The sequence below is a fragment of the Tachysurus fulvidraco genome, chromosome 13 (assembly GCF_022655615.1).
Source record: "Tachysurus fulvidraco isolate hzauxx_2018 chromosome 13, HZAU_PFXX_2.0, whole genome shotgun sequence".
In the NCBI taxonomy this organism is placed as follows: Eukaryota; Metazoa; Chordata; class Actinopteri; order Siluriformes; family Bagridae; genus Tachysurus; species Tachysurus fulvidraco.
Window position 1 is genome coordinate 17,390,389 of NC_062530.1, and position 25,924 is coordinate 17,416,312.

General features: G+C 38.3%; 1 protein-coding gene across 2 annotated transcripts in view; it reads left to right on the forward strand.

The window, feature by feature from the left end:
- The window catches only part of zfpm1 (zinc finger protein, FOG family member 1), a 69,785-nt gene that overhangs the window by 16,222 nt on the left and 27,639 nt on the right, over positions 1-25,924 (forward strand). For both annotated transcript variants that reach the window (XM_027161470.2, XM_047822331.1), the window contains exons 2-3: positions 16,888-17,031; positions 20,348-20,509. In XM_027161470.2, the coding sequence (XP_027017271.2) occupies positions 16,888-17,031; positions 20,348-20,509 (306 nt within the window). The remainder of the gene's footprint in view (positions 1-16,887; positions 17,032-20,347; positions 20,510-25,924) is intronic.

Genomic DNA, 25,924 nt, shown 5'->3' on the forward strand with positions numbered 1-25,924 from the left:
CTGTGCTGATAAGTCCGTAAGGTAAATGATGAGAACGCTGTGATGGTGGGCAAAGGGCTAGCAGAAGGATGGCAGGATATCGTTAATGTTCTCTTTCCTTTAAAAGTGCGTCTCAGGGAAAAAGAAGGGAAGAAGCGAGACATCTATCGCTCTCACCCCCTGCTTTTATTTCCTTTTAGCTCATCTTAAATTTCCATTATTCACTGCAAAAAGCCAAGCCAAGTCTATTCACACCTCCTCTCTCTGACACAGAGGGGCCCCTCCTCCCTCCCTCCCTCCCTCTCTCTCTCTCTCTCTCTCTCTCTCTCTCTCTCTCTCTCTCTCTCTCTCTCTCTCTCTCTCTCTCTCTTATACACACTCGCACATACACACACGCCCACACACGCTTGTGCATACACACATTCACATCAACCAAACCCCATTATTAATCATCCCTATCAGTTTCTCACATCTCCCTGTTATTTGCTATTTAATCACTAAAATAATATCAAGGAGGGGGGAGAGGGCCCGTTGCCATGACGACCAAATGGAAAAGGTCAGGGTGAGTTTATCTTATCAGCAATACCGAATGGTTACTAATTACAGATAGGTACTACCAGCTCTCAGTCCACTGGGCCCTGCCTTAAAACACTATCAGCAATCCACACTGGCCCTGATATTAAAATTATCTCTAGTCCTACACACACAGACACATATATACACACACACAAGCACACACACACACACACACACCTCACCCTGCCTCACAGATCTTCAGACAAGATGGGCCTCAATACAGTCTTAGATATTCCCATAATTCTAGTTTTATTATTTAGAAACACAGATGTACGTCTTTCGTTTGAATAGTGCTCATGTCTAACTTCAATTCCTTTTTTAGTTATTAATATTTAATGTAGCAGCTTCATTAAAATTGTAAAATATAACGCCAGCTAACTGTAGACTAATGTAAGAACCTGATATGATTTCTTGCTATATGTACAGCAGGTACTGCTAAATCATGGTGTAGGGCAGACTCATTAAGCCCTACCATTGACCTTACACAGAAGTGAATCTTTTCTCTAGTTCACTAACCGCTATTTTACAATGAGTTCTCATTAATGCTTCCTCACCTTTATTCATGGTAATGACAAACCGGTGGTAATTAGATTTAGTGGGGCTATGTAGATAACGGTGCTAATTAATGGTAGGTGTTTGTGTACGTGCATTGGCACACATAATGGCATGCAAAAAAAAAAACCATACAGAACAACCCCAATTTTCTCCACTTGTAATTTGTGTGTAATTTTTTATAATCGAAAATGGATTTTCTTTTGTGTGTGTGTGTGTGTGTGTGTAAGCAAACAAACAGCCATGTGTTTGTGTGTGAATCTTAAGAGCGCTTGTGTTTCCTTGTGCTCCTCCATTTATCATCTTTGACATTTGTCTGTGCTCGTTCTATCTGCTCCACATCTGAAAAGAACACATTTTTCCCATCAGAAATCCCATAGTGACTTTTGCGTTCGAGTGCTGGTGATACTTCCTTCCGTAAGCGGCATCTCCACATGCATCTTTGCTTGGCTGCGTTCCTTCTTCTCTCTAACTCGCTTTTCTCCCCCACAAATCTCTCTCTCTTTCCCTTTCTTTTCTCTCTCTCTGTCACTCTCTCTCTCTCTCTCTCTCTCTCTTTGTGTGTCTATGAACATGCATGTTATCAGAGTACTAGGGGCTCTACTGATGCCCTTCCTCTTGAATATACCCCCTTTCTGTCCCGCTGCCAGCCACGCAGTGGGTTATATTTAACAAGCCCCCTCTATCTGCCCTACATCCCCTCTCTGCATGCTCGACACTTATCGCTGCCACACTCGCACCATCTCCGGCTTTTTTTTCTTTTGAGCTCATGTGACATGAGTGATAGATAACATTTCAACTGCCGTTCGTATGTTTATCCCTCTCCCATACCTCTTCTCTTTTTCCTCTTTTATTCCTGCTGTCTCTTCCACTGTACCTCTTTTATTCTCTTGTTCATTTTATTCTTTGTATTTTTTATTTTGTCTGTTTGTGTGCACAAAAAAACACAAAAAACAAGTGCCTGCTTCAGACCAAGTAATAATACACAAGTGAAAAATACAAAGGAAGGAGAAATGGGGGAAATATAAATAGTCAAAATGGAAATAATGTTCTAAAGGTTACAAGCAGTCATGATTTAGAATTGTCTCAGGTGAAGTAGCTGTTAAGTTTTATTAAGTATTAAACTAAAAATAATAGCTTACATGATAACGGCATAATATATAGATATTTTTCCTCCTCCATCCAAATTCTGTACTTTTGTAGACAAAAAAAAATGGACAAAAAATGAAGCATTCTGAATGAACTCGGTTTTAATTTAAAACACACGGTCAGAACGTGTCTGCGTTCATTTCTGTGGGATTTTCATACATAAATATGACACCCATCACCTTTTGCATCTTTACATCCAAAATAAATCTTGCAGCTTAATTTATTAAGGAACAATTTATAGTTTGTTCCTCAGTTGCAGGCCTTTCATTTGAAGCACACACGCTCTTCTTACTAACTTCACTCATCAGTGCAGATTTGTATTGTTGAGCTTGAGTATGTTGAGGGGGGCACGGTGGCTTAGTGGGTAGCACGTTCACCTCAGGGTCGGGGTTCGATTCCCGCCTCCGCCTTGTGTGTGCGGAGTTTGCATGTTCTCCCCGTGCCTCGGGGGTTTCCTCCGGGTACTCCGGTTTCCTCCCCAGGTCCAAAGACATGCATGGTAGGTTGATTGGCATCTCTGGAAAATTGTCCGTAGTGTGTGAGTGAATGAGAAATGTGTGTGCCCTGCGATGGGTTGGCACTCCGTCCAGGGTGTAACCTGCCTTGATGCCCGATGACGCCTGAGATAGGCACAGGCTCCCCGTGACCCGAGAAGTTCGGATAAAGCGGTAGAAAATGAATGAATGATGAATGAATGAGTATGTTGAGACTGTTGTTGAGATTGGGAATGTTTTTTTTTAAGCTGCGCTGACAGATTTTACGTTGACAGAATTGCTTTTGAATAACAAGAGCTCGGTTCTGAAAGCAAGACTTAAGTTGGAACTGTGGGTCTTCTCTAAGTGGTAAAGTTGCAGGTCTGCTGTTTACCCAGAAACTCTTGTGTAGATATATATTGTAATAGTAAAAAAAAAATTTTGGTTTCACTGGGGCAGTGATTAAGATTCTGGGTTGTTGATCAGAAGGTAAGGGTTGAAGCCTTAGCACTGCAAAGCTGCCACTGTTGGGCCCTTGAGCAAGGCCCTTAACCCTCACTGCTCCAGCGGTGCTGTATCATGGCTGACCCTGCACTCCAAAGTTGGGATATGTGAAGTAAGAAATTCTTTATGTGACAAAATAAAGGCTTCTGTTTCTATTCAGTTTTGAGGTTTGTTGTGATCTTTCTGTAAAGATACTTACTTCTTCTGCAAAACAATTTGTAATATGTTTCTACACTCACAAAAAAATGGAATGGTGCAAGTACATAATGTTAATCAGGATCATGACTTTCTTGATTAAGTAAATATAATCCATTGCGATTTCTGTTATTTATTGAAACGGTTCCTAATTCCTATAATTTAACCAGCTGTTATTACCACCGGTTACATAGAGTGCTATCCACTGTATATAGGCATGCTTAATATGTTTAAGAAGTGCTCTTTAAAGTTTTATTGTTAGTATATATTTATTTAAGTTTTAATGTATGTAAAGGTTTGTAATAGCAGACGTATGAATAAAGACGGAAAGCTCTGTTGATTTTAAGCCATTTTTCATAATTTATGATTCATAACTATAATCATATTTCAGTTATTCATTTAAAATGTATGGGGGGAAAATAATCACCAGATATACTTGATTATGAATGAATTATTATTGAAACTGACTGACAATTATTGTGTAAAAGTAAATCAGATCATTAGACTGATGTTCTGTATGTCATCATCATTGGTGAATTGCAGACATTTGGTCATATATTGATCAGAGGTTACTCAAAATATGAAACTGTTGCCTTATGACGCGACACTGTGTTGTGTCATATCAAGTAAAGTGGTTTAGTCTAATATCAATTAGTTGCCTTGGGTAAGCCTGAGATTTAGAATGTTATTGTAATAAAGTGCATTAGAACAGAATATTTGTGATCATTTTTAATATTGAGCAAAATAAATGAATAACATTTTAGCATTAGAACACAGACCTAGTTCCTAATCAATTTTTTTTCTACATTACTTTCTTTAAGAAGCTTGTCAAGTGCAGGAACACTTTCATTGAGTGAAATTGAATGAGATTATGTAGAAAACAATTAAGGTTTTAATTTGGCTTCCCCTCATAGATTACCAATAAAGACACCAAATCTGCAGCATTCAGACCAAACAGACGCTGTATGCTATAGACCGATGATTGACGTTTTTGTGTGTGTGTGTGTGTGTGTGTGTGTGTGTGTGTGTGTGTGTGTGTGTGTGTGTGTGTGTGTGTGTGTGTGTGTGTGTGTGTGTGTGTGTGTGTGTGTGTGTGTGTGTGTGTGTGTCTTCCATGGAGCAGCTGCTGAGCAGTAGCTCTGTGTGTTGTCTCTGTTTTTATATGCTTTTATGGTGATTAAGTCATAACAATTATACGAGAGTCATAAAGGACCACATCCGTTTTCACAGGCCAGCTAGATGAGACTCTCTCTTTCTCTTTTTCTCTCTTGCTCTTTCTCTCTCACACACACACACACACACACACACACACACACACACACACACACACACACACACACACACACACTCACACACACACACAGTGTATAATAAATGCTACACTCAAAAACGAAATACGACCTACAGAGCGTAAACTTGCCTTTTGCCATTAACTATCATTAAAACATTCCTAAATTTAAAGCTGTATTAAAACTGGAATACAGGGTTAGTTTTGTTTTTAAACAGCAGCATTTATTGTTGGAAATGTATCTACGTCATGTTGTCTCACAGTGGAAGTCATTTGTAGCAGGAGGCTGTGTGTTTAGGTCTGTAATTTTCTATCTCTTCTTGTGAGGATGCTAGCCTAAACACTGCTCTCGGTGTGCAGCGACGTGGCCTCCAGCCTCCTACTTGTGTGAATGTGACCTAGATGTGTGCTGGGTGACATGTTCTGCTTGTCATGGCTGTTTAGTCTATGGATCGGGCCACAACAGTTGGGAATTGTGTGTCTGTGTGTGTGAGTGTGTGTGTGATCGAGTAGGTGGTATGAGAGGGAGAGTTGGTTCTCTCTAAACCTGTAGACAAGTAAACCCTGAGGCTGATGGTCGGTCAGGAAATGGATAAATGCCAGGTTTGTGTGTGTGTGTGTGTGTGTGTGTGTGTGTGTGTGTGTGTGTGTGTGTGTGTGTGTGTGTGTGTGTGTGTGTGTGTGTGTGTGTGTGTGTTGAGAAGCAGCGAGACGAGGGGAGGAGGAAGCACCTGGAATGAAGGAGCAACCTGGAAACTCCTTTTCATAGTTGGATCACAGAGACAGAGAATCGGATAAGAGTCTTGTCCTCTGCATACCAGCCCAATCATTCTCTCCTCCTCCAGCATCCTCCCAGTATCTCTCAGAGAGAAGATGTGCGGGAGAACACACTCATCCTCCCCTAAGCATTTAAAGCTTGCTGCTTCGCTAATTCGACCTCACTAAAACTGAACTCTGTGTAACACACACACACACACACACACACACACACACACACACACACACACACACACACACACACACACACACACACACACATTCATCCACTTCCTGAACTCACACAGAGATATCTATACATTACGATGACCTTTAAAGTTTCAATTATTCGACTGCGTTCAAATGAGCCTTAAAAGTGTTAATGCTTTGTAAAGGGAACATTAGTGTTAGTATTACACAACCCATCAAAATAGTTATATTTCCTTAAGCACATAATCAGGCAGCAGGTTCATAATTTATTCCTGAGCATAAACCTTTCATATTTGTAAATATACCTCACAAATCTGCTATTTTTTCCTGGTCTTCATAACAGGAATATTTGTATTTTGTCTCCCTCTGAATCCTAAATGGTTAAAGCAGAAAATGATGCGTACTAATAGAAATTACTTTTTTGGCTATAATACATACTTTGCTTTTTATAGATGTATTAATAAAATGGATCAACTCTTTATTTAAATATATACTGTTTAGTAAATAAAATGAATAATTTAAACTAAAATAACACAAAATTTTGTTGAAGTTTTTTCCCTCATTATTAACATTTAGTGAAATTTCTTCCCATACGGTAGAACCGATTTGATATTTGTGGTACACACTAATAATGTGTAGATATTCATTGCGCCATTTGACGTTGCTTCTGTAATGTATGAACTTAGCAGTGCGGAATAAAAGAATGTGTGTGAACGTTGCCTCAGGCTTATCCAAGGACATTTCATATCTGGCAAGTCGGCGTTTTGATAACAGATGCAACAATGTCTCTGAGAGCTCCTTCAGCAGTACACTGTGATATGAGAGGTGGCATGAAGTCTTGCTGCATTTGATGGCATTAATATATTTTGGGGGACTTTTTGAAGTCTTTTCTATCATTCGTCCAATCTTTTCTTTAGGGGCTTGTGAACTGAGCAGAAATCAATAGCCCTATGAGTCTGTGTGGGTTACGAGCGAGTGTTTTGTGTGAATGGGTTGTGACCTCTGAGTAACCCCATGCTGTTGGTTAATACGACGCTCATTAGAGGTCAGTTAGATGCAGCTGGTAGCAGCTGTCGTGTTTCTTCCTCTGAAGACCAAAGGCTTTTGGCTGTTTACTGCTCCTTCATGTCCAAATATGAATTATACGTATTGGTCAGGTGAGCTATAACAACTAGGATGTGTGTGCGCGTGCGTGTGCGTGCGTGCGTGTGCGTGCGTGTGTGTGCGTGTGTGTGTGCGTGTGTGTGCGTGTGTGTGCGTGTGTGTGCGTGTGTGTGCGTGTGTGTGCGTGTGTGTGCGTGTGTGTGCGTGTGTGTGCGTGTGTGTGCGTGTGTGTGCGTGTGTGTGCGTGTGTGTGCGTGTGTGTGCGTGTGTGTGCGTGTGTGTGCGTGTGTGTGCGTGTGTGTGCGTGTGTGTGTGTGTGTGTGTGTGTGTGTTTTTTACATTTATGTGTTTTTTTATTATTATTTTTTAAACAGATTGTAGTTGTGGGTAGTTGAATTGCCAGCCAGTCAGAGCTAAGACCCTGATGTGGAAGCCAGGCATGCAGACAAGAGCCTGACGATAAGCAGCCTGATAAATGATAGAAAATAGCAGCAGATTTCAACTTTCCCACCATCCCAAGATACACAGGGAAAGTGGGAGGGGCGGCTGAATCAAATACTTATTTCATCCTTCACTATCCCCCCAAAACACACACACACACACACACACACACACACACACACACACACACACACACACACACACACACACACACACACACACACACACACACACACACACACACCACTTCCCCCTACAACAAAACACAAGGCCATTCAGAGCATATACACACAGATGTGCAAAGCTTAACTCCCTCTTACTCACACAACACAATACACTCACTGGTTAACTGAGGAATTAATAAAGATCTTATTCATAACATATTTAGCACTGATGACATGTTTTCATTAGCCCTTTATTACCTAGACTGTGTGTAATATATACTCACTGCCCAATTTATTATGAACACCTGTATACCTGTACATTCATGCAATTATTCAAAGATTGGGCATCAATCATCAGCTGTCCAGTATGTCCACACTGGTAGGTATTCTTGGCTGACAGGAGTGCAATCCACTGTGGTCTTCTGCTGTTGTAGCTCATCCGCCACAAGCTTTGACAATCTTAGATGATTTTCGGCTCATCCTGCTGGTAAAAAAAGGTTTCTTGAGTCACTATATATCCATCCTATCAACTCTGAACCAGAGCAGCATTCAGCTCTTTCATCTTTTCAGCTCTTCTTTTCCGACTGCTGAAGTGCCACTCACTGGATTTTTTTTTGTTGCACTATTATATATAATCACTACATGATGATATAAGTGAAAATTCCAAATCAGCAATTTCTGAAAGTCAAATCAGCTTGTCTGACAACCATGCAACAACATTTTTTCTCCATTCTGCTTCCTCGAGTAGTGAGCGATATCAGATAAAATATATCAAAATATTTAAAGATATATTACACTTATGCACAGGTTACACACTCACCATCCACTTTACTTTACTTCCTGCCATTTACCTAATCAGCCAATCGTGTAGCTGCAGCAAAATGCAAAAAAATACAGATAGAGGTCAAGAGCTCATCAAACACCAGAATGAAGAAAGTGTGGTCTCTGTGACTTTGATCGTAGTATCGATATTGGAACCAGATGGGCTGTTTTTTTTTTTTTACATTCCTGGAGCTCCTAGAGTTTATACAGAATGTTAGGAAAACACAAAAACAAACAGTTCTGTGGGTGGAATCTCCTCATTAATGAGAAAAGACAAAAAATAATGGCCAGGATGGTTCCAGATGCCAGGCAGTATATAATAACTCAAATAATCACTCTTTAAACCCATGGGGAGCAGAAAAGCATCTCCGAATGCACAAAACATTGAACTTTGAAGCAGAAGGGTTCTAGAAGCTGAAGGCCACAAGGAATAACTGCATGAATGTAAAACATCCTGTAAAGTAAAGGGCCATGATAGCCATCAACCTTTTATCATCTAGTCTGTGTGTAATATACACTCATGATCCACCTGTATACCTGCACATTCATCAAGTCAAGTCACTTTTCAAGCCCTTTACTTACAGGATGTTTTTTTTTTTTTAAACCGATTCTATGTAAACTCTAGAAATTCGTGTGTGTGGTTTCCAAGAGATCAGCAATTTCTGAAAAACACATCAACCGTTCTGGCACAAACCAGCATCAAATCACAATCACAAATCACAATTTCCTCTTTCTGATATATTTGTGTGTGAGCAATAACTGAAACTCTTGACTTGTATCTGCACTATAGTATGTATAGTGCTGCCACATAATTGGCTGATGGGATAATTGATCCTAAAAAAAGTGAACAGAGTGTATATATTCTCATATTTTGGTTTAACAGTGTGGCAGCAAGAGAGTAGATCTACAATTAATAACCTTTCAAAAGACTAAGATCTCATTGTTACTTTTATGTCATGTTTATGTCACTGTAGGGGCAGTGGTGCCTTAAGTGGTTAAGACTCAGGGTTGTAGATCGGAGGATCAGAGGATCACTGCCATGCTGCCATATTGAGCCCTTGAGCAAGGCCCTCAACCCTCACTGCTCCAGCTAATTCTGCACTTTGAACCCAACCTCCAAATTTGAGATATGTGAAGAAAGAATTTCACTGTGCTGTAATGTATATGTGAAAAAGTAAGGCTTCTATTCTGTTCTAATCTTTGCAAAAGTAAATGTAACACTGAAATTGTTAGTACAAGGAGAACAAAAATATATGTTAATATGTAATCAGCTACTTGCTACTGTGAGAAACAATGCACTTGAGCACTCGATATAATCATGATACTTATCCTAAAAAACACTACTGATCACTTAAATCAGTCTTTCCAATATAATCTATAAACTTTAAGATCATATTTTGTCCTCATTTGCAATGCACATACACTAATAATAATATTAACACACATGCTTTGAAATGTGCACCTTTATAGGAATCTCTTGTGAAATACTGAGAGAATTATAGAGACCTTATATTAAGCAGGTGGGAGTAGGGGGATTGTTGCAAGGTTAGCTGTGACGAGCTAAAATGCATGACGAGAGGACATGTACACGTTTCCCCGCTAGAAAAGGCGAAAAAAAGAAAGAAAAAGGAATGTTCTTTCAAGCAGATGCGCCAAACTCAGTGTCCTGACCATGACTTCTGGAAAGTTCACGAAGTTAAACGGTGCACCATAATGAATATTTTGCATGGGAAAATGTCTGGCCTGTTCTAGCTGTTCCCATATTTGCTACATTTGATTCAAAATGTGTTTTTCATACTATGTACTGATTTGGATTAATCCTAGCAGTAAATGGCATTATTTCTTCTGAGAAGTATGGATTGTTACAGATTAGATCAAATAGATTTTGCCGTATCATGGCTTTTTTTGTAAATCAGCAAATCAACTCCGTTTTAATTAAAAAATGCATTTTTAGCACAGTCATGAGAGTGTGCACTCATCTGGAACATGGGTTAATTAATACATACACATTAAATGCGAGTCACTTTTGAATACTAAATATATGCAGATTTTTTTTCCTCTTTCACCACACATCAGTCAGGTGAAAGAGCTCTAAAGCCTGAAATAAAACCCTGTTCTGAATGATGTTCCTGAGAATTGACTGAGTGCCATCGCTGTGGATCCTTTGGTGCAGTGTGGCATATATGCATTTTCTAAATACATGAAGAGACAATTATAGAATTCTGGCATCAGCATGTTCGTGTGCCCATGTGGTAGCACAGGGGTTGTCAACTGGCCGGATGCTGCCGTGATGGGCATCAGGAGTGTATTTTAGATTGGAAAGAAAGTCCCTCAGAAGATGCTAATGTAGTATCATGAAAAATCACTTACAAATAAAACCCTGTCTTTTCTAAATGTGTTATTTCTATCTATAAACTAATTAATTATTATGCATAAAAAAGTAATTAATAATTATTTAGTCATGTTAGTTGTTTATTCAGATCCAGATGTTTCTAGAACAAGGAATATTACGTAACAATTTTTGACAAATCTGTACAATTTTTCTTAATCCTTAAAAAAAAAACAAGCAGACAATCTTTTAGCCATGTTTCACCTAGGCTGAGCTCTCTACTAGAGGAGTGGGCTGTGATGGATTGCCGTGAGGAGTTCTGCTGATCTGTGTTTGCAGGGCTAGTTTTTCTCTCTCAGGGCTGTGAGAAATACCCCCGTACAGGACAATACATCTCACCAGCGGTCCTGGCCAGCTTGTAGCCATGTGATATCACTACCTGCAATCTCACCTGCCCTCTGTGCACACAAAGAACAATTTCCAGAGTGGGAGGGCATCAGATTTCTTCCATGCAAGTGAAAATATTATTTCTGTGTGTGTGTTTTTTTTTTCTTTCCCCTTTTCTCAGTCTGTCTCCCATCCCATCATCTCTCCTAGCTTGGGCTGTTATCAGAAAGATGGCTCTTGCTCATTAAGGAGTTAATTTTCTCCCCTCTATCTCTGATTAGTATAGTGAACCTAAAGCACTGTGAATTCTTTAAATTTTCCTCCCCTGTTATCAAAAAGAGAAAAAGGGAGAATAGGGGATATTTAATCGTTTAAGTAGTCTAACTGGGGAACTGGTGCTTTTCTGTTTTTTTTCCCCTTCCCCTCACTTCCCTCCCCAGCAATGTAAAGAAATCCTGCTGAAGCTGCCCAGCTCAGTCATGTCGTTTTTAAAGCGTAGAAAAAAAAAACCCAACTTGATGAAATTCCACTATCAGCTCCGAACCAATATGCAAAATATCTCGCTGGAAATCAAATAGCTATTATGTTTTCATTTCCACGTTGGCGTATTTGCTTAATGAAGAGGAGACAGATCAGACCGGCAGAGAGAGTCTGCAGCAGACGATAACCGTGAACGGCTTGCAGCTATCCGCAAAGAATGACGCTCCGAGAGAGGGAGAGAGGGAGGGTGAGAGACAGACAGCAAGTGAGGGAAGGAGTAAAAAAGGAAGGCTAAGAGATTGAGCAGAAGAGAACGACAGGGGTGTTTGCAAGAAAAAGCCGCTAAAATGCATAGAGTTAATGGTAGGAAAGGGTGAACAGATGAAGTGATGAAGGATGGATTTAAACGCATCTTGTTTCTTTCTGGTGTCCTGGACTCAGCTTATTGGTTTATGCTCAGCTTATTGGTTTATTTGTTTTAAAATAATATCATTAGCATAAGAAACATCACCCAACATATTTGTGTGATTTAAATGGGAGAAGTAAGATGTTTCTTGTGATTCTTTGCCTCTCGTTTATACCTTATAAAAGAATAATAAAGAATTATTTTATGATATAATATATATATATATATATATATATATATATATATATATATATATATATATATATATATATATAAAATAAAAAAATGAATATAAAGAATTAAAAATAAAATAAAGCATTGAAGTTTTGAAGCATAAAACTCAAAACTCTCACAAGGGCTGGAGGAAATAGACTGGTGAAGCATTGAGTAGAACCACTGCTGGTTCGCTGTAGAGTTTAATTGTAGCCATTTCTAATAGTATTCAGGGAACACAACGTTAATAAATCTGACCTGACATTTAGCACAATAGAATAATAATCCTACATTAACTATTTTGTTTGTTGGCTTCTTAGGCTTCTGGTGTTCAGACAGGTGGATTAAATCAGTAAATCAGATTTATTTACCATTCTGATGGTAAATAAGCAGTATGAATGGCAAAGACAAATAAAACCTGATTCAAGCCATATTCACAAGCACAATCTCAGGATTTCAGTCTTTCCAGTCCTGTGAGATTTCAACATCACATATTTGTGACATAGACAAGCCTCATGATGGACTGTGAACAAAAAAAAATCATTGTAGAGAATCTCACACAACTTTAGTGCTAGAGGTGAAGGCAGCACCAAACACCACATGACCACATTGCTGTAGAATAGATGTGAAATAGGTATATTAAGATGAATTTCAGAACCTGAACGATATTTGCTTTCTTGTTCTGACATTTCATTTTCTAACATTTCAGATCATGTCCTGCTTTTTAATCATCTAACTTTATAATGTTCACCTGCTCCACATGACAGATGCAACTGTTACTATGACGACCAACATGGATATAGTGAGTGCACAAACAGACAAACTGGCTTACTCATGATTTCCAGTGAAGCCATTCAGTTACAGAAATCAGATTTCCTTTGCTGTCTGAACATACAGTACTTGAAGGTGACCTAAGATTTGAGTCGGTATTCATTTCCATTCAGATGTGCAATAAAAGTAATTTGGCATGCATGTAAACAGCATTTGGGTTTTACTGGATTACTGGATTAGTGCAAGACATGTCCGTATATTCTGGTAGTACTATCAAAATCAAGGCAAGGCTTGCTGGAGATTTGATCAATCAGCACATGTCTTTGCAGTAGCATCATTGTCATAATGTCGGTCAATGTCTCAATATATCCTAGTTATCTACCCAAGCCTGAGCATTAGCAGCATTCTCTACATGTGTATAAACAGTGTGTGTGTTTCTCTGTGTGTGTTTCTGTGCGTGTGTGTGTGTGTGTGTGTGTGTGTGTGTGTGTGTGTGTGTGTGTGTGTGTGTGTGTGTGTGTGTGAGCATGCTGTGGTTCTTCCAAATGACTTCAACCACTGACAAGGTAAAGTGTACCAGTCCTGAGGCTCACATCTTATCTGCAACTCCAGTGACTCTGCTGACACGTGGCTTGGCCAGCCAGGTCTATGTCGCACAACTCCAGCAGTTCATCAATCATTTCAGCGTGTTTTCTCAACCTTGCCCTGCCATGATCAATACCTCCACCACACCTGCTCATCTGTTGCCTGATCGCTTCTCTGATTTTGGTCTTTTAATGTCCAGTTAGGTTTATTATATTAGAGGAGCTGATTCCTGATCCAAATGTTTTGTTTTCTGTGTGATGTTGGAATGAGATGCATACACGAGGATGGTACAGTAATTACAGACATAACTTGCTGCGTTTTAATGTCACTGATGTCACTGATTCAAATCAGTTACATCATTAACAACAATGACCCACTCTTCCTTTCACCACAGATTTCAGTCTTCTTTCTCCAATTACCTGATACAAGTGGAGTCATAAGCTTGTGGACTGTTTTGTAATATGGTGATTAGTGTGAGACTGTGTGTCTGTGTGTGTGTGTGTGTGTGTGTGTGTGTGTGTGTGTGTGGGTGCGTGAGTGTGTGCGAGATTAATCAGACTCGGGTTTGATGTGTTGTCTCAGTATTTAATCGCTGCTGTTAAGCACACAGGTTTGATGTGGACGAGGCCAGTTAATAAAGCGATATCTTCTCTGCCTTCATCAGCTTAGCCACTTTGTTCTGTCTGTTCGAGTGGCAGTTAGGACTCAAAGTCCTGTGTGGGTATGTGTACGAGTATGCCTCTCATTACTGCCATTATCTATTTCTACTTTCTCCCACATATTACTTATTCATCATGACACTGGCCTTACTAAAGTTCCAAACGCTGCTCTCATTACCAGAACATAGCATGTGCACATGTGGAATAGATATTGATCAGTATGTGTAGCCATGCCATCAAGTTTTCCTTTGTTAACCACTAAATGTACATTTAATCAAAACTAAAATTCACATTATTACCTATTTCTTTAATTAGGCTTAATTTTTATAAATATCATGAAGATAAACTAGGTTCAGGTACAGTAATAGTGCGATGAGCGTTAAATAATGAAATGTAGGAGTTATGTTTTAGGAATGAAATCAGGTCCATAACTCTTCAGAATCTAGCATCATGCCTCAAACTAAAACAATGTCAGAAGAATAAAAGGTATAAAAGTGCATTAAAGCCTACACTATTGGGCAAATTGTATCTAAAACAAATAAATAGCATCAAAACCTCATCTCTGTAACACATTGTCGATGCAGGTGTGTCATTATATTTAAACAGACATCATTGAACAAATTCTGAATTAAAATCCTGAGAAATAAGGAATGGCAAACCACAGGTCTGAAAATTCTCCCTGAACACAAAATGAATCTTTTACTAAAAACAAAAACAATACTCAATACTCAACATAAAATGAAGATTATTCCTTTATAAAATGATGTGGGTCTGGAAATAGGCAACTCATAAAGTGAATATTAGTGGAATGCACTAGCAAGACCTGACCATGTTCAAGCAAGACTCATTCAAACGCTTCTGCAATTTTCCATAAAGGGAAATGAGGTGGGGAAAATCCCTCATCATGATGTGTAATTATTAGCTATAGCAGACTATGGGAATTTATTGCTATAAATTTATAGAACACGTTTGAACACATTTTGTTTTAGTTTCACAGTTGAAATCATTTTATGAAGAAAGTCTTTATTAATTTATTTTTTTCATTTCAAATTTACGGTCATATCAGTAATATCTAAAAATATCACCATTTTGAAGGCTTCAAAAACTTTCCAGCATAACTAGATGACACAATCAGATTATCAGCAAAGTAAACGTCTTCCATGCACACATTCTTGAATCATTTATTACTTCCAATAACTAGTGGTGCACATGGCCATTTGGTGATGCAAGAGTATTCGTGTAATTTTGCTATGAAATGATAACAGCACATGAATACCCCTGGTGGAATTGCTTTTGAGATGACTGAATATCACTTTTTGTCCCTTGGACCAATTCTCCTTGGTTTTAATTGACCACAAACAAATTACACTTGGTGGTGAATGCATGCAGTAATATCCTCTTCCCTGGCCTGCTGGGAGAGATATGGATTGGTCTGTTCATGAAAGGAAGAAAAGGAGGAGAGCAAAAACTTTCTGCACCATTTGATGTCTGAAAGCAGCGATGCAGTGATTTAAGCAGAGCACTAATGAGAAAGAAAATCATAATTCAAACTTACATTTAAACACAAAATATAATTGGACTTTTTTTTTTAACAGAGAAGCTCTTTTGTACAATTATGATTAAAGGAAAATTAATTGTATGAAAATGTCTTCGCAGATATAGAAAATTAGATTGACCAAGACTCGGACTGCATTCTAAAAATATTGCATATGGGATCAATCTTTTTCCTTTCCTTCTTTTTCCCTTCATTATTAAGGTCCAAATCTAACTATGTTAATTTTATCTGAAATTACAGTGAACCATGCAGGCGTGGAAGTCGGAATTAGCCTAAAGATGTTTCATTTACAAAGACAGAAACACTTTGTCAGAGAGCGATTGTTTGGAAGCATTATCTCCACCACGTTTTAATTGCTTTGGAAGTGAAATTAACAGAATTAGAAAAATTGCCTTTGCCTTTTTCGACGAGGCTCTTTATTCACGGGTATTGTTGCGTGCTTTGTATAGATTATAGGCCTCTTTGTTTGAGAAGTGTAAATATATATGCCTCCAGTCACGGCTTTAGCCCCGAACAATCCTCTCTTCGTTTGACACGCTGAAAATTAATTTACAAACACTGTCAAAATTAGACATTTTTCAAAAACACCAGGTGTATTTATATGCTAATTATGCAGAGGATTTTTATATTTAGATTTCTGCTCTCCAACCGCAGTCTCTTAGAGGTATGAATTAATATGCAGTCAGAGTACATGGTTAGAAAATATGTTTTATTCTCAATTAGACAAAAGTAACTAAATTTTAATTTACTATTTTTTACTGACTGCGTTACATATTTAACTGTAGAGGCTCATTCATCTACTATGGATTTATTTGTATTCATACATACGAAGGAAAATGAACACATTTGATTAGTGATTACCGATTAGTGAATTTTCAAATGAAAATTTTACCATCATTGCCAACTCTCTTATAACATATTCGCCATGTTTGGCTGGTGTTCATAAGCTGTGGCATTTCCATCCAATTAAACCTTTAAGGGAATTGGGGTTGGAACCTAACCAGGGTTTTCCTCCTATAATGAATCACAATATGATATTATATTTATAGCCTAACCTCAGTACTCTACAATCATTAACACCCGCTATTTGTGTCATTTAAATCTCTGAGTTCTCTGAGTGCTACAATGAAGTACATGCATTAATGATATAGTGAAACTGTTCTCATTTCCCTTGCTGTTAACTATCATATTCCACACTTGTAGACCTTTATTTTTCTATATAGAAATACTAATTATAAGCTAAAGGTGTTCAGATGTTATTTATTCTTATTCTCTATCTCCGTCTGTAGGCCCTATTGGGGATCTTGATGGTGGAGAAGACAATCCACCTGATGACGTCAGTCTCTCAGGGGAAGAGGCTGGTGCCTCAGACCAGGACGACTCGGCGGAGTGCGATGGTTCCAGTTCCTCCTTTGCGCCTCTTTATAATGAAGGTAAAAAGACCTTCATAAATCATTTTGCCTTTGATTTGAAACTTCATCTTTATGTGTCCACACAGAGTGTAGTGTTGAAAAAACTAGCAACTGACAGTAATCAGACCTGCCCTCTCATCAGCCTCATTAAACCTGGCCGTGTGGTATCTGTATGTCTGACTGGGATCGATTTAAGATCGTAACCACTGGGGTCTGTTTTAATGAGAGGATTCGCAGCAGTGCATTAGGAGAAGCAGTCAGAATGTTACACTGCACCATAGTTTACTTTTTTCTTTGTAGAAAAGGTGTAGAAGAGACTAATTGTTGCCTGTTGTGACAGTATATCTATGATCTGGTTCTTTCTTGTTATGGCAATTATGTGAATTTTAGTAAAAGGAATTTATATTTTATGACAGTAAAATGTATAAAAAAAAACAGTATGAAATACAGTGTATTTACAACTAATAATTCTTGGTTTATTTTCTTTTAAAAACAGAATAATGACTGCAAGAGCAAGATACACTGTGTATCCTGCCTGCTGCTGCTCACTTCCCAGTTTGTTTTGTTAGTCTTAATTCAGACAATACATTCATAGATAAAATGCTGTTTCTTTTTCTTTTCTTTTTTTTAAGTGGAAAATTCCTGTTTTCGTTCAGTTTTGTACTGCGATGATAAGAGCCTGTTTGTTCGCGGTTTCTGATAAATGGATGGAAATTTTCTCAGGTGCTAATCAGCATTAGATTAGACGTTATTCTCATCTGTGAGCATATGTTTCTGTGCTGTAATATTTTTCAGGAATATATGAGTAATGCAGTCACCCTAAGCGAACTTTATGCATATTCAACAGATGACTGACGGAATGACAGTTATCATTTAAAATGTAACTTTTTTATATTTCTAGCATTTGTGTGTGCATTCGTCATGTGGCCTTTTTATTTTATGTAGCTACAAAGCAGAATGCACCAAGGATGAAACACGTCACCATATTCTGCATCTCTCTCTGTATCTCCCTCTATCTCTCGCTTTTTGAGCTCCTCTGTTGCCCGGTGCTGCTATTATCAGGCTTCTGTAAATCAGCCGTGTTTGACGAACCTGCTCTTTCAACCTGCGATCAATACCAGGTCTTTATCAGGCCAGCACTGGCTAATAAAGGCCAGCTCTCTTATCCACCATCTGGGAGAGAAAGACACAGGCGATAACCACTTGATAACCGCCTCAGAAAAACATTCAACCAGTCACAGGATACATAGTGCTTGTCAGCCCCCCACCGGCCAATAGTACATTATCTATAAACACCATATCGATGATCATTATAGCACAGAACATAGAGCAGAGTATCTCCGGTAAGGAACGGGGAGTGTGCTGAATTTCTGCAGTGATCTCATTGAGCAGAGATAATGATGATGATGATGCTGTTGATGATCTTGATGGGTTTTTCTACACATCAGCATAGAGGTGGTAAAGTGTGCTAAAAACATGTTGCAGTTAAAGTGAGGTTAATGCATTCCAGGAATTTTTTTGTCTTGCAAACAATTCATATGTACATGTTTGCTTAAACAATGGCGATTTTGTTTTTCTTTTAGCTTTAAATGACGGGTTAATCCGGTGATTTTCAACATGTACAAATGATTGGATGCTCATTCCAAACTCATATTACTTTATTCACATGTCTAAGAGCAGTTGTTGAGTTGTGTCAAAAAACTTTTCAAATATGTGACTCTATAAAAGAAATTAAGACCCACATGTATTGCGGGTCAAAGCTGTTGCTAATGCAACATCGGAGCAATACATATAATCACAGCTTCATCCATCTGACATGTAACACATCTCTGAGAGGATATGATAATGTACTGGTATAGAGCCAGTCAAAGGGTTTTTTTCTTCCTACAATAACTACAATAAGCTTGATTATGTCCAATAGACATAATGATTGAGTGGTAATTAAACAGTTTTTTTTTTTGTTTTCTTTAGTACTGGCAGTGCTTTAAGATGCTTTTAATCCCAGCATTAGAACTTATGAAAGAATATGATGGCTGCAGAAATGGTCAGACACTCACCCAATACCTGATTGAGTCATATGTTCTCCTTTTTTAAAGTATTGTACTGTGTGTATCGTAATTGTTTCAACTGTAACTAAAAAAGAGCAGATTTATAAGAAACGAATGAGCTTTGCAGCTTGGGAGTTGTACTGAAGCTAGCTGGGTGACTTTGCCCTCCAGGTGTGACAGAGGAAGTTGTTCTTATCAGATATATGTATGTGGTTGGGTTGTGTGTGCATGTGCGTATGTATGTGTGTGTGGGTGTGTGTGTGTTGGAAAGTGCAGAATGGGTTGAGGAGCAGGGCTGGTGCCAGTGAAGGCCCCCCTTTTCCCGATACCTGCCGTCTCAGCTCTGATGATATGGGAGATAATATTGATAATATTAAATGCAATAACTGTGGCTCCAGCTCCACTATCCCAGCTGAGCACTGCAGGATAAAATCAATGTGCCATTCACTGTGATTTATAGCTGAAAATAATGGCCCTGTTTAGGTTAGGAGGGGCAAATCATAAGCACGTGAAGTACAGTGTGTGTGTGTTTGTACATGTATATGTGTTTATGAAAGTGCTCTAAGTATGCATGGTTTCTGGGGGAATGTGTGTGCGTGTGTGTTTGCGGGTTTGATAGAGATTTATTTGACAATGCAGATCTAATCTCGCTACTATTACATTAATAATAGCAGTCACGCAGGTTGACGTTTATGGCTGGTATTGATCGGCGGCTATCGCTGCTTTATCGCTGTGGGAATGCGAGGGTAAACGTGGCCTTTGTGCATGCGAATAAGCTTATTTCAGGGTGGAGTGATTAGGTTGGGGGCTTGAGGAAGAAAAATGTATAGTGTGAAGGAAAAGAGAAAGACAGCCCACTGTCAGTGCTCAAGAAGTAACATTAGTCTCATAGTTGTTAGTGATACTTCAGTGTGTGTGGGATAGATACAAAGAGAGACACAAAGAATCCTATCAGTCAGGTGATCATTTTGATCTGAGGAACTCACTAATCACCTCCATCAATGACTGAGAGATGGCCACTGATGATAAGGATTTGCCTTAATGAAAGGGAGACACACATTACCTTTAAGGAAGGATTTTTTTCACTTGGCAAATCAAAAAGACCCGAGTGTGTGGGGAGGCATCAGGTTACTGGTGTATGAAGACTTTTATTCAGACTGTCTTTGATCATCAGACAGGAGCAGCCGCACTCGTAAAGCACCTCTGTGTAGCTGAACATGCCCTGAGAATAAATTGACCATTAGTAGAAAGTCATTTAGACATTGTTTTGAACTCTTTGTTTTCACCAGAGCCCAGAACACATGAGTCTCCAGACACACCGGACATTAACGAGGAAGATGAGAAACGCTGGAAACCCAGTGATGATGAAGAGCCGCAGATGGAAGAGGAGGATGAGGAGATGGAGGAGGAAGAGGAGGAGGAGGAAGTGGAACCGAGTTGGAATGGCCCAGGTCAGTGTCACCACTCCTTTACTTAAACCTGTCTGTATTTTATTGCCTGATGAATGAGTCACTGTCTACAGTCTCTTGTGTAAAGCAGTCATCGTGCGCACTCCCATGAATGCCCAGATGTCGTAGATGGGTAGCCATAAAGTAATAACTCCTTTTCAGTATGTTTATTATTTGAACAGTGGTTGAAATGTCAAGTTCTGGAATACCTTATTCATCATATGTGAGAAGCTATAAGTAAAACAGCTTAAATCCATAACCTTTGTACTTAGAAAAAACCCTGTCAGTTGAACATATAAAAACCTAAGGCGTGTCACAAATCACATGCTTCTGCACTATAATGTGCCAGTTTGTAGTTTAAATAGGGTGAGTAGTATTTTCACAGTGGAAATGACATCAGGAAGAAGTGCACTACATGGATTACAAAAAATTACAAATAGAGGGGTGGGGCTAGCAAACACTGATGTTGGAAAACTTTTACAAGATGGCTGACGACACTCCGGCAGTCAAGAGGTCTCACACACACATGTCTTTTAAATTCTATCACATTTGTGGTGTATTTTGCAAAAACTTTGTTGTGTTTCCTTTGACTGTGGCTTATTAAATTCATAGGCTAGACTCTAGCGTACATAGCTTATACTGTGTAGTGCATCATTTGGGACTCATCTCTAGTCAGTTGAACATAATGCCACACCCACCCACAGCCAACACGTACAGGTGCGCCAGCACTCAAACTACTGCATCTTATTCTGCTCAAGTCACCCTATTTGCCCAGGGCTTTTATTGGCTGTTATTACCTGTCTAATAAAGTAGAATAAATCAGAACATGAAAGAAGGAATCTCTCTTCCCCCTTTTTTTTTTTTGGTATTTTCTATTTCACCCCTCACCCACAGACCCCCACTGCAATTCCCACAGTTTGAATACCTCTGCCCTAGGCGAATACATGTTCATGGATTAAAGATCTCCATCACCACGATGGACTTCTGCCATATCAGTCGCATAGTGCCTCTATTTGAGATTTTCACATAATGCATGAAAATTTTTGCTGCTGCATTTTAAAACCCTTATTTCTTTAGTGGGGCTTTCAGTGCACTTTGGAAAAATGGAGAAGCCCAGTCACAGGGTCAGATAATATTTATATGTTTCAATGTTTGGGAGATGCTTTTAAAATGAATTTTTTTGTGGCACTAGAGCAATGTCTGCATAAATGTTACTTCCCTGTCTTCTCGTCTCTTTGGGAAAGCCTCTTTAAAATGCACAGACAATAAGAACATATTAATAATTAAATACTAAATAATTAAATATTAAATAATTTAATGTCTTTAGTGGTGTGTCAGAACATGCATCATTGTTGTCTGAGTTGCTATATGTTCTCATTTTTATATACACCTTCTTTAGACTAGACCTACTGCCATTTTTCAGCTACATCTATGTGTATGCCAATTTCTATGTATAAAATTACTAACTGTAACTGCAACCCTGTGTTACTCTGCATAATTAGTCTTTTATTTTCCAATTAATTACCAGTCTACTGCCTGTTAATGGGACATTCATAGCATCATGACTAACCAGATATTAATTTGGCATTGGATCATCTCATGAAGACTTGCATATCACTTGTGTTGTGCTGTTTTGCTGACATTAATGAAGAGTGTATATATTTGTTAAAACAAAGTGTGGAGAGAAAAATGGTATGTGCACACATTTTGTTTGTGTATGCGTGTGTTGAGTGTTTGATTTTATGCACGCGTGCGTGTATATGTATTCATCACCACAAAAAAAGAATTGTCTTAGGGGACCTCCTCCTTTCCTAGTTTCAGTCAAAAAGAGTTTTTTAATCCAAGCCTTTAGGGTTAAGCGGTACTTGTTCAGTAATCTCTAACGCATTTTAGATGAATGGAGTGATAACTTCAGCCTTAGCACTCCTCTGAGTAACAAATTATATTAAATAGTATATTTATTTCTCTCATTTCAAGCTATGAAATCAAACTCATTGTTTCATTCATTTGAATAAAATAATATAAGCTAGATATCAAGGTCAAAATGCATTTCACATGCTTTATTTGAATTATTTTATGAGTTACAGCCTGTTTATAGTGATTATTAACATCAAACTAATAGTTGTAATAACTGAGTATTTGATTTCATTAGCATTTAATTAGTGATAAATTGGGTCCTGTAATATTTAACTATTACACTGTAAAATAGGAAGTGGTATTTTTTAATTCTTTGTTTTGAGGATGTTTAGATTATCGTGGAGTTTGCAGACTGTTAGAGTAATTGCAACCTTATTAATTGCTGTGCGGTTGCTCCTTGATGGCCATGTTGGTGATTGGAGCGTGATAGTTATTTTTTCCCCTATTCTCCCTCACAAACTAACTGCAGAAAAAGAGAAAGAGAGAGATAGGGTAGAGAGTAGAAGAGCGAGAGAAGGGGAGAAGAAGAGAGATAGCCCTTCTATCAGTACTAGAGCAGACGCTGCCTTTATCAGGAGCACGATTGGCAAAAGGGAAACTTTGACCGGTCTGAATTTTTCTCTTATCGTCACAACCCCCCCACAACACTAGTCTCTCCATCACTACAAACACCCCCCCCCTGCAAGTGTGCACTCCTTCCTTCTTGTCTTTTTTCTGCTTGCTTGAATGTCAGGAGTGGAGTGGCAGCCAGAGTCACGCTTACTCCTATATTGGTTTGTTCTCTTTCAGACTTTTTCTTTCAAACCACAAAGAGCTGAACAGATATGAATGTGGAATTTTTATCAAATTACATTAGCACAAGTAGATCTACTGGTCTGGTTTTGAGTGATGTGTAAAAATAACTGGTCCTGTGCCACGATGTCACTTCCTGTAAGATTGCTATTTAAATGGCAAAAGAGTTCAGCGGATTGGTCTAGTGCTGTCCCCAGTACTCCAGCTTGTGATAATTTTCTGCTTAATTCTTCATTAGGACAACATTAGTAGTGTTGGATCCGAAGCCTATCTCAGGAATACAGGGTGTGAAGCAGTAATACACTCTGGCTGGGACACCAGTTCATTACTGGGCACCATGCACATTCACTTTCACACACTCATTTACACCTAGAGGCATTTTTCAGTAGTTAATCCAATGTTCTTCTTGAGGGTAGAAGGAAACGGGAGAACCCAGAGGAAACACACATAGACACAACAAGATGATGTGTTTTTGTTAATAATTTATAAAAGCAAAAAAAAAAAAACTATTTAGCAATCTGGGGCTGTATTATACCTGTGGTTATGTATCACTTCAGCTTTATCTGGGTGAATTTTGACCTGAATTCATTAACCCCTTACTAATGAGCCAACAGAAAAGCAGACGACTGGACTGTGGTTTCTTTGGTTGGTAAAATAAATAAATTAGGGGAAAGCTGATTATTAAGTAGTAATATTTTCTTCTGGCTGCTTGGCACATATGTAGGGAAAAACATTCTACTGATGTGTGCACTTCATATTGTCTTGACATCAGTGACTATATGCTATAAAACTATATCTGTGTGGATCTGAGAAACAGATTTAAAAGTATTAGCAGTATGTAAAAGAGGATTGTGCTTTTGTGTGTGTTTAGTACAAAAAGGAAAATTATTTTACCTTTCAGTAGCAACAAATAGCTAATAAAGTAATAAAAGTTTAGCATAAGATGTACTTTGTCACATTTTCTTTCAGTATATAGGCTATTATTTCTCCTTTTTAAGTTTTTTTATTTGTTAGAAATTATCCTTTAGTGACAGCAATAATTTAAAGGCATGTTCTGTATTTTGGCCTACGAATGTTATACTTGGCTGTTTCAGATTCGGCTTCTGTTGTAAAAATTCTAAAGCAAAACCTCTTTATTAGTGATTCTAATGGTGGGTGTTAGATATGTGGAATCCAGGTTGCTAATAAACAGTTAATAAACAAGTCATGTCATTTCAGTTAGCGTTTACAATGTTTTGATCATTCAAGTCCCATGGAAATGATGCCGTGATTTGATTCTGAATTAAACAGGCAGTCAGAGTGGCTGTGTTTTGATGTACTTGACTGATTTACACAACAGCCAATAGCATTCCAACACACCTTTGCTGACCCTAAAACCACTTGACAGAACATGAAAAGAAGTACCATATGGACTACAGAGTTTTAAGAGCAAGGGAGTGGGCAATTTCTCATTGCTGCCTTCACTTAAACCTTCCATCTTTAACGTGAACGATATTCTAGACAAGAAAGTGCCATGTGTTTCTGGAGTTATGCTGTACACGTTTAAGACGAGGTCGACTGAGCTGATGACAGAGAGCTGCAGGGTCATCACCAGGAGACATCTGATGTGTCTGAATGGTAGATAAAATAATCTTACTGATGGAGAAGGGGTGACCGTGTATAAAGAAGTTCTCTGCCAGTCTGAGCTAGAAAGACGTATAAAATGCTCTGATGAACATCGTTTGGTGTCATTATCCAGGTACCATAGAGCTTCTAGCGGAGGGGCATACATATTCTAAAGAGTGTTTAATTAGATGAACACAAGACTAGTACAGGAGGAATAAAAAATAAATAAATACATAATTTTCTTGTTACTGATTAACTGTAAAAATGAGATTCCGAAATTATTTTCTGTATTCTGTATAAAATAGCTGTACCATTTAATAGGTACCTATAGCATTAAATAATGGGAACAAAAACACTGAAACACATTTTTGCTAGGGGGAAATTTCTTTTGCATACAGTATGTCTGTGGTGTTTCAGTGTAAATAAATAGAATGCTACTGTATTATAGCATACATACACACATAAAGTTAGGACAGCGGATTGTAGTAAATTTAGTGTGCTTTTGTAATATTCTTTCCCTTTGGATTAATAATAAGGGAAAAAATAAAAATGGATATTCTAAAATGTAACAGTTCATAAGATCATAATATAAGATAACTGCAGGTCTTTTAGTTACTAAACAGTTTGTACCTTACAGTTAGGATATTTCTGTGACAAACTCCCGAGATCAACCGTTCATTTACTGTTACTTAACCGTTTATCAGCATTAGTAATGATACCTTTAAAGACTATTGTACATCATTTGATGGGTTATTGTATTACAGTACTAGCAAGGAGTGAACACTGTGGTATCATCAATTCTCCAGCTCTGAAAAGGTGAAATGTTCATCAGAATTCCTGCTGATGGTTTATGAGTTTGGTTAACTGCTGATGTATCTGTGTAGTAATGTCATTTATAGGGTGGAGTTGTATGAAAGGGAATGATAGGTGGTGGCTAGGCTCAAGTGTCAGAATGACTTGATAGGGCGGAGCGGCATTTTTAATCTATAATGTGTCCTGCTGCATGATATGCAAAATAAATTATGAAGAAAATATTATCTTCAGAATGACCTTGCTGGCTGGAGGGTTTGATATTTTCCTCTGTGCTTAAAATTCTTGATATGC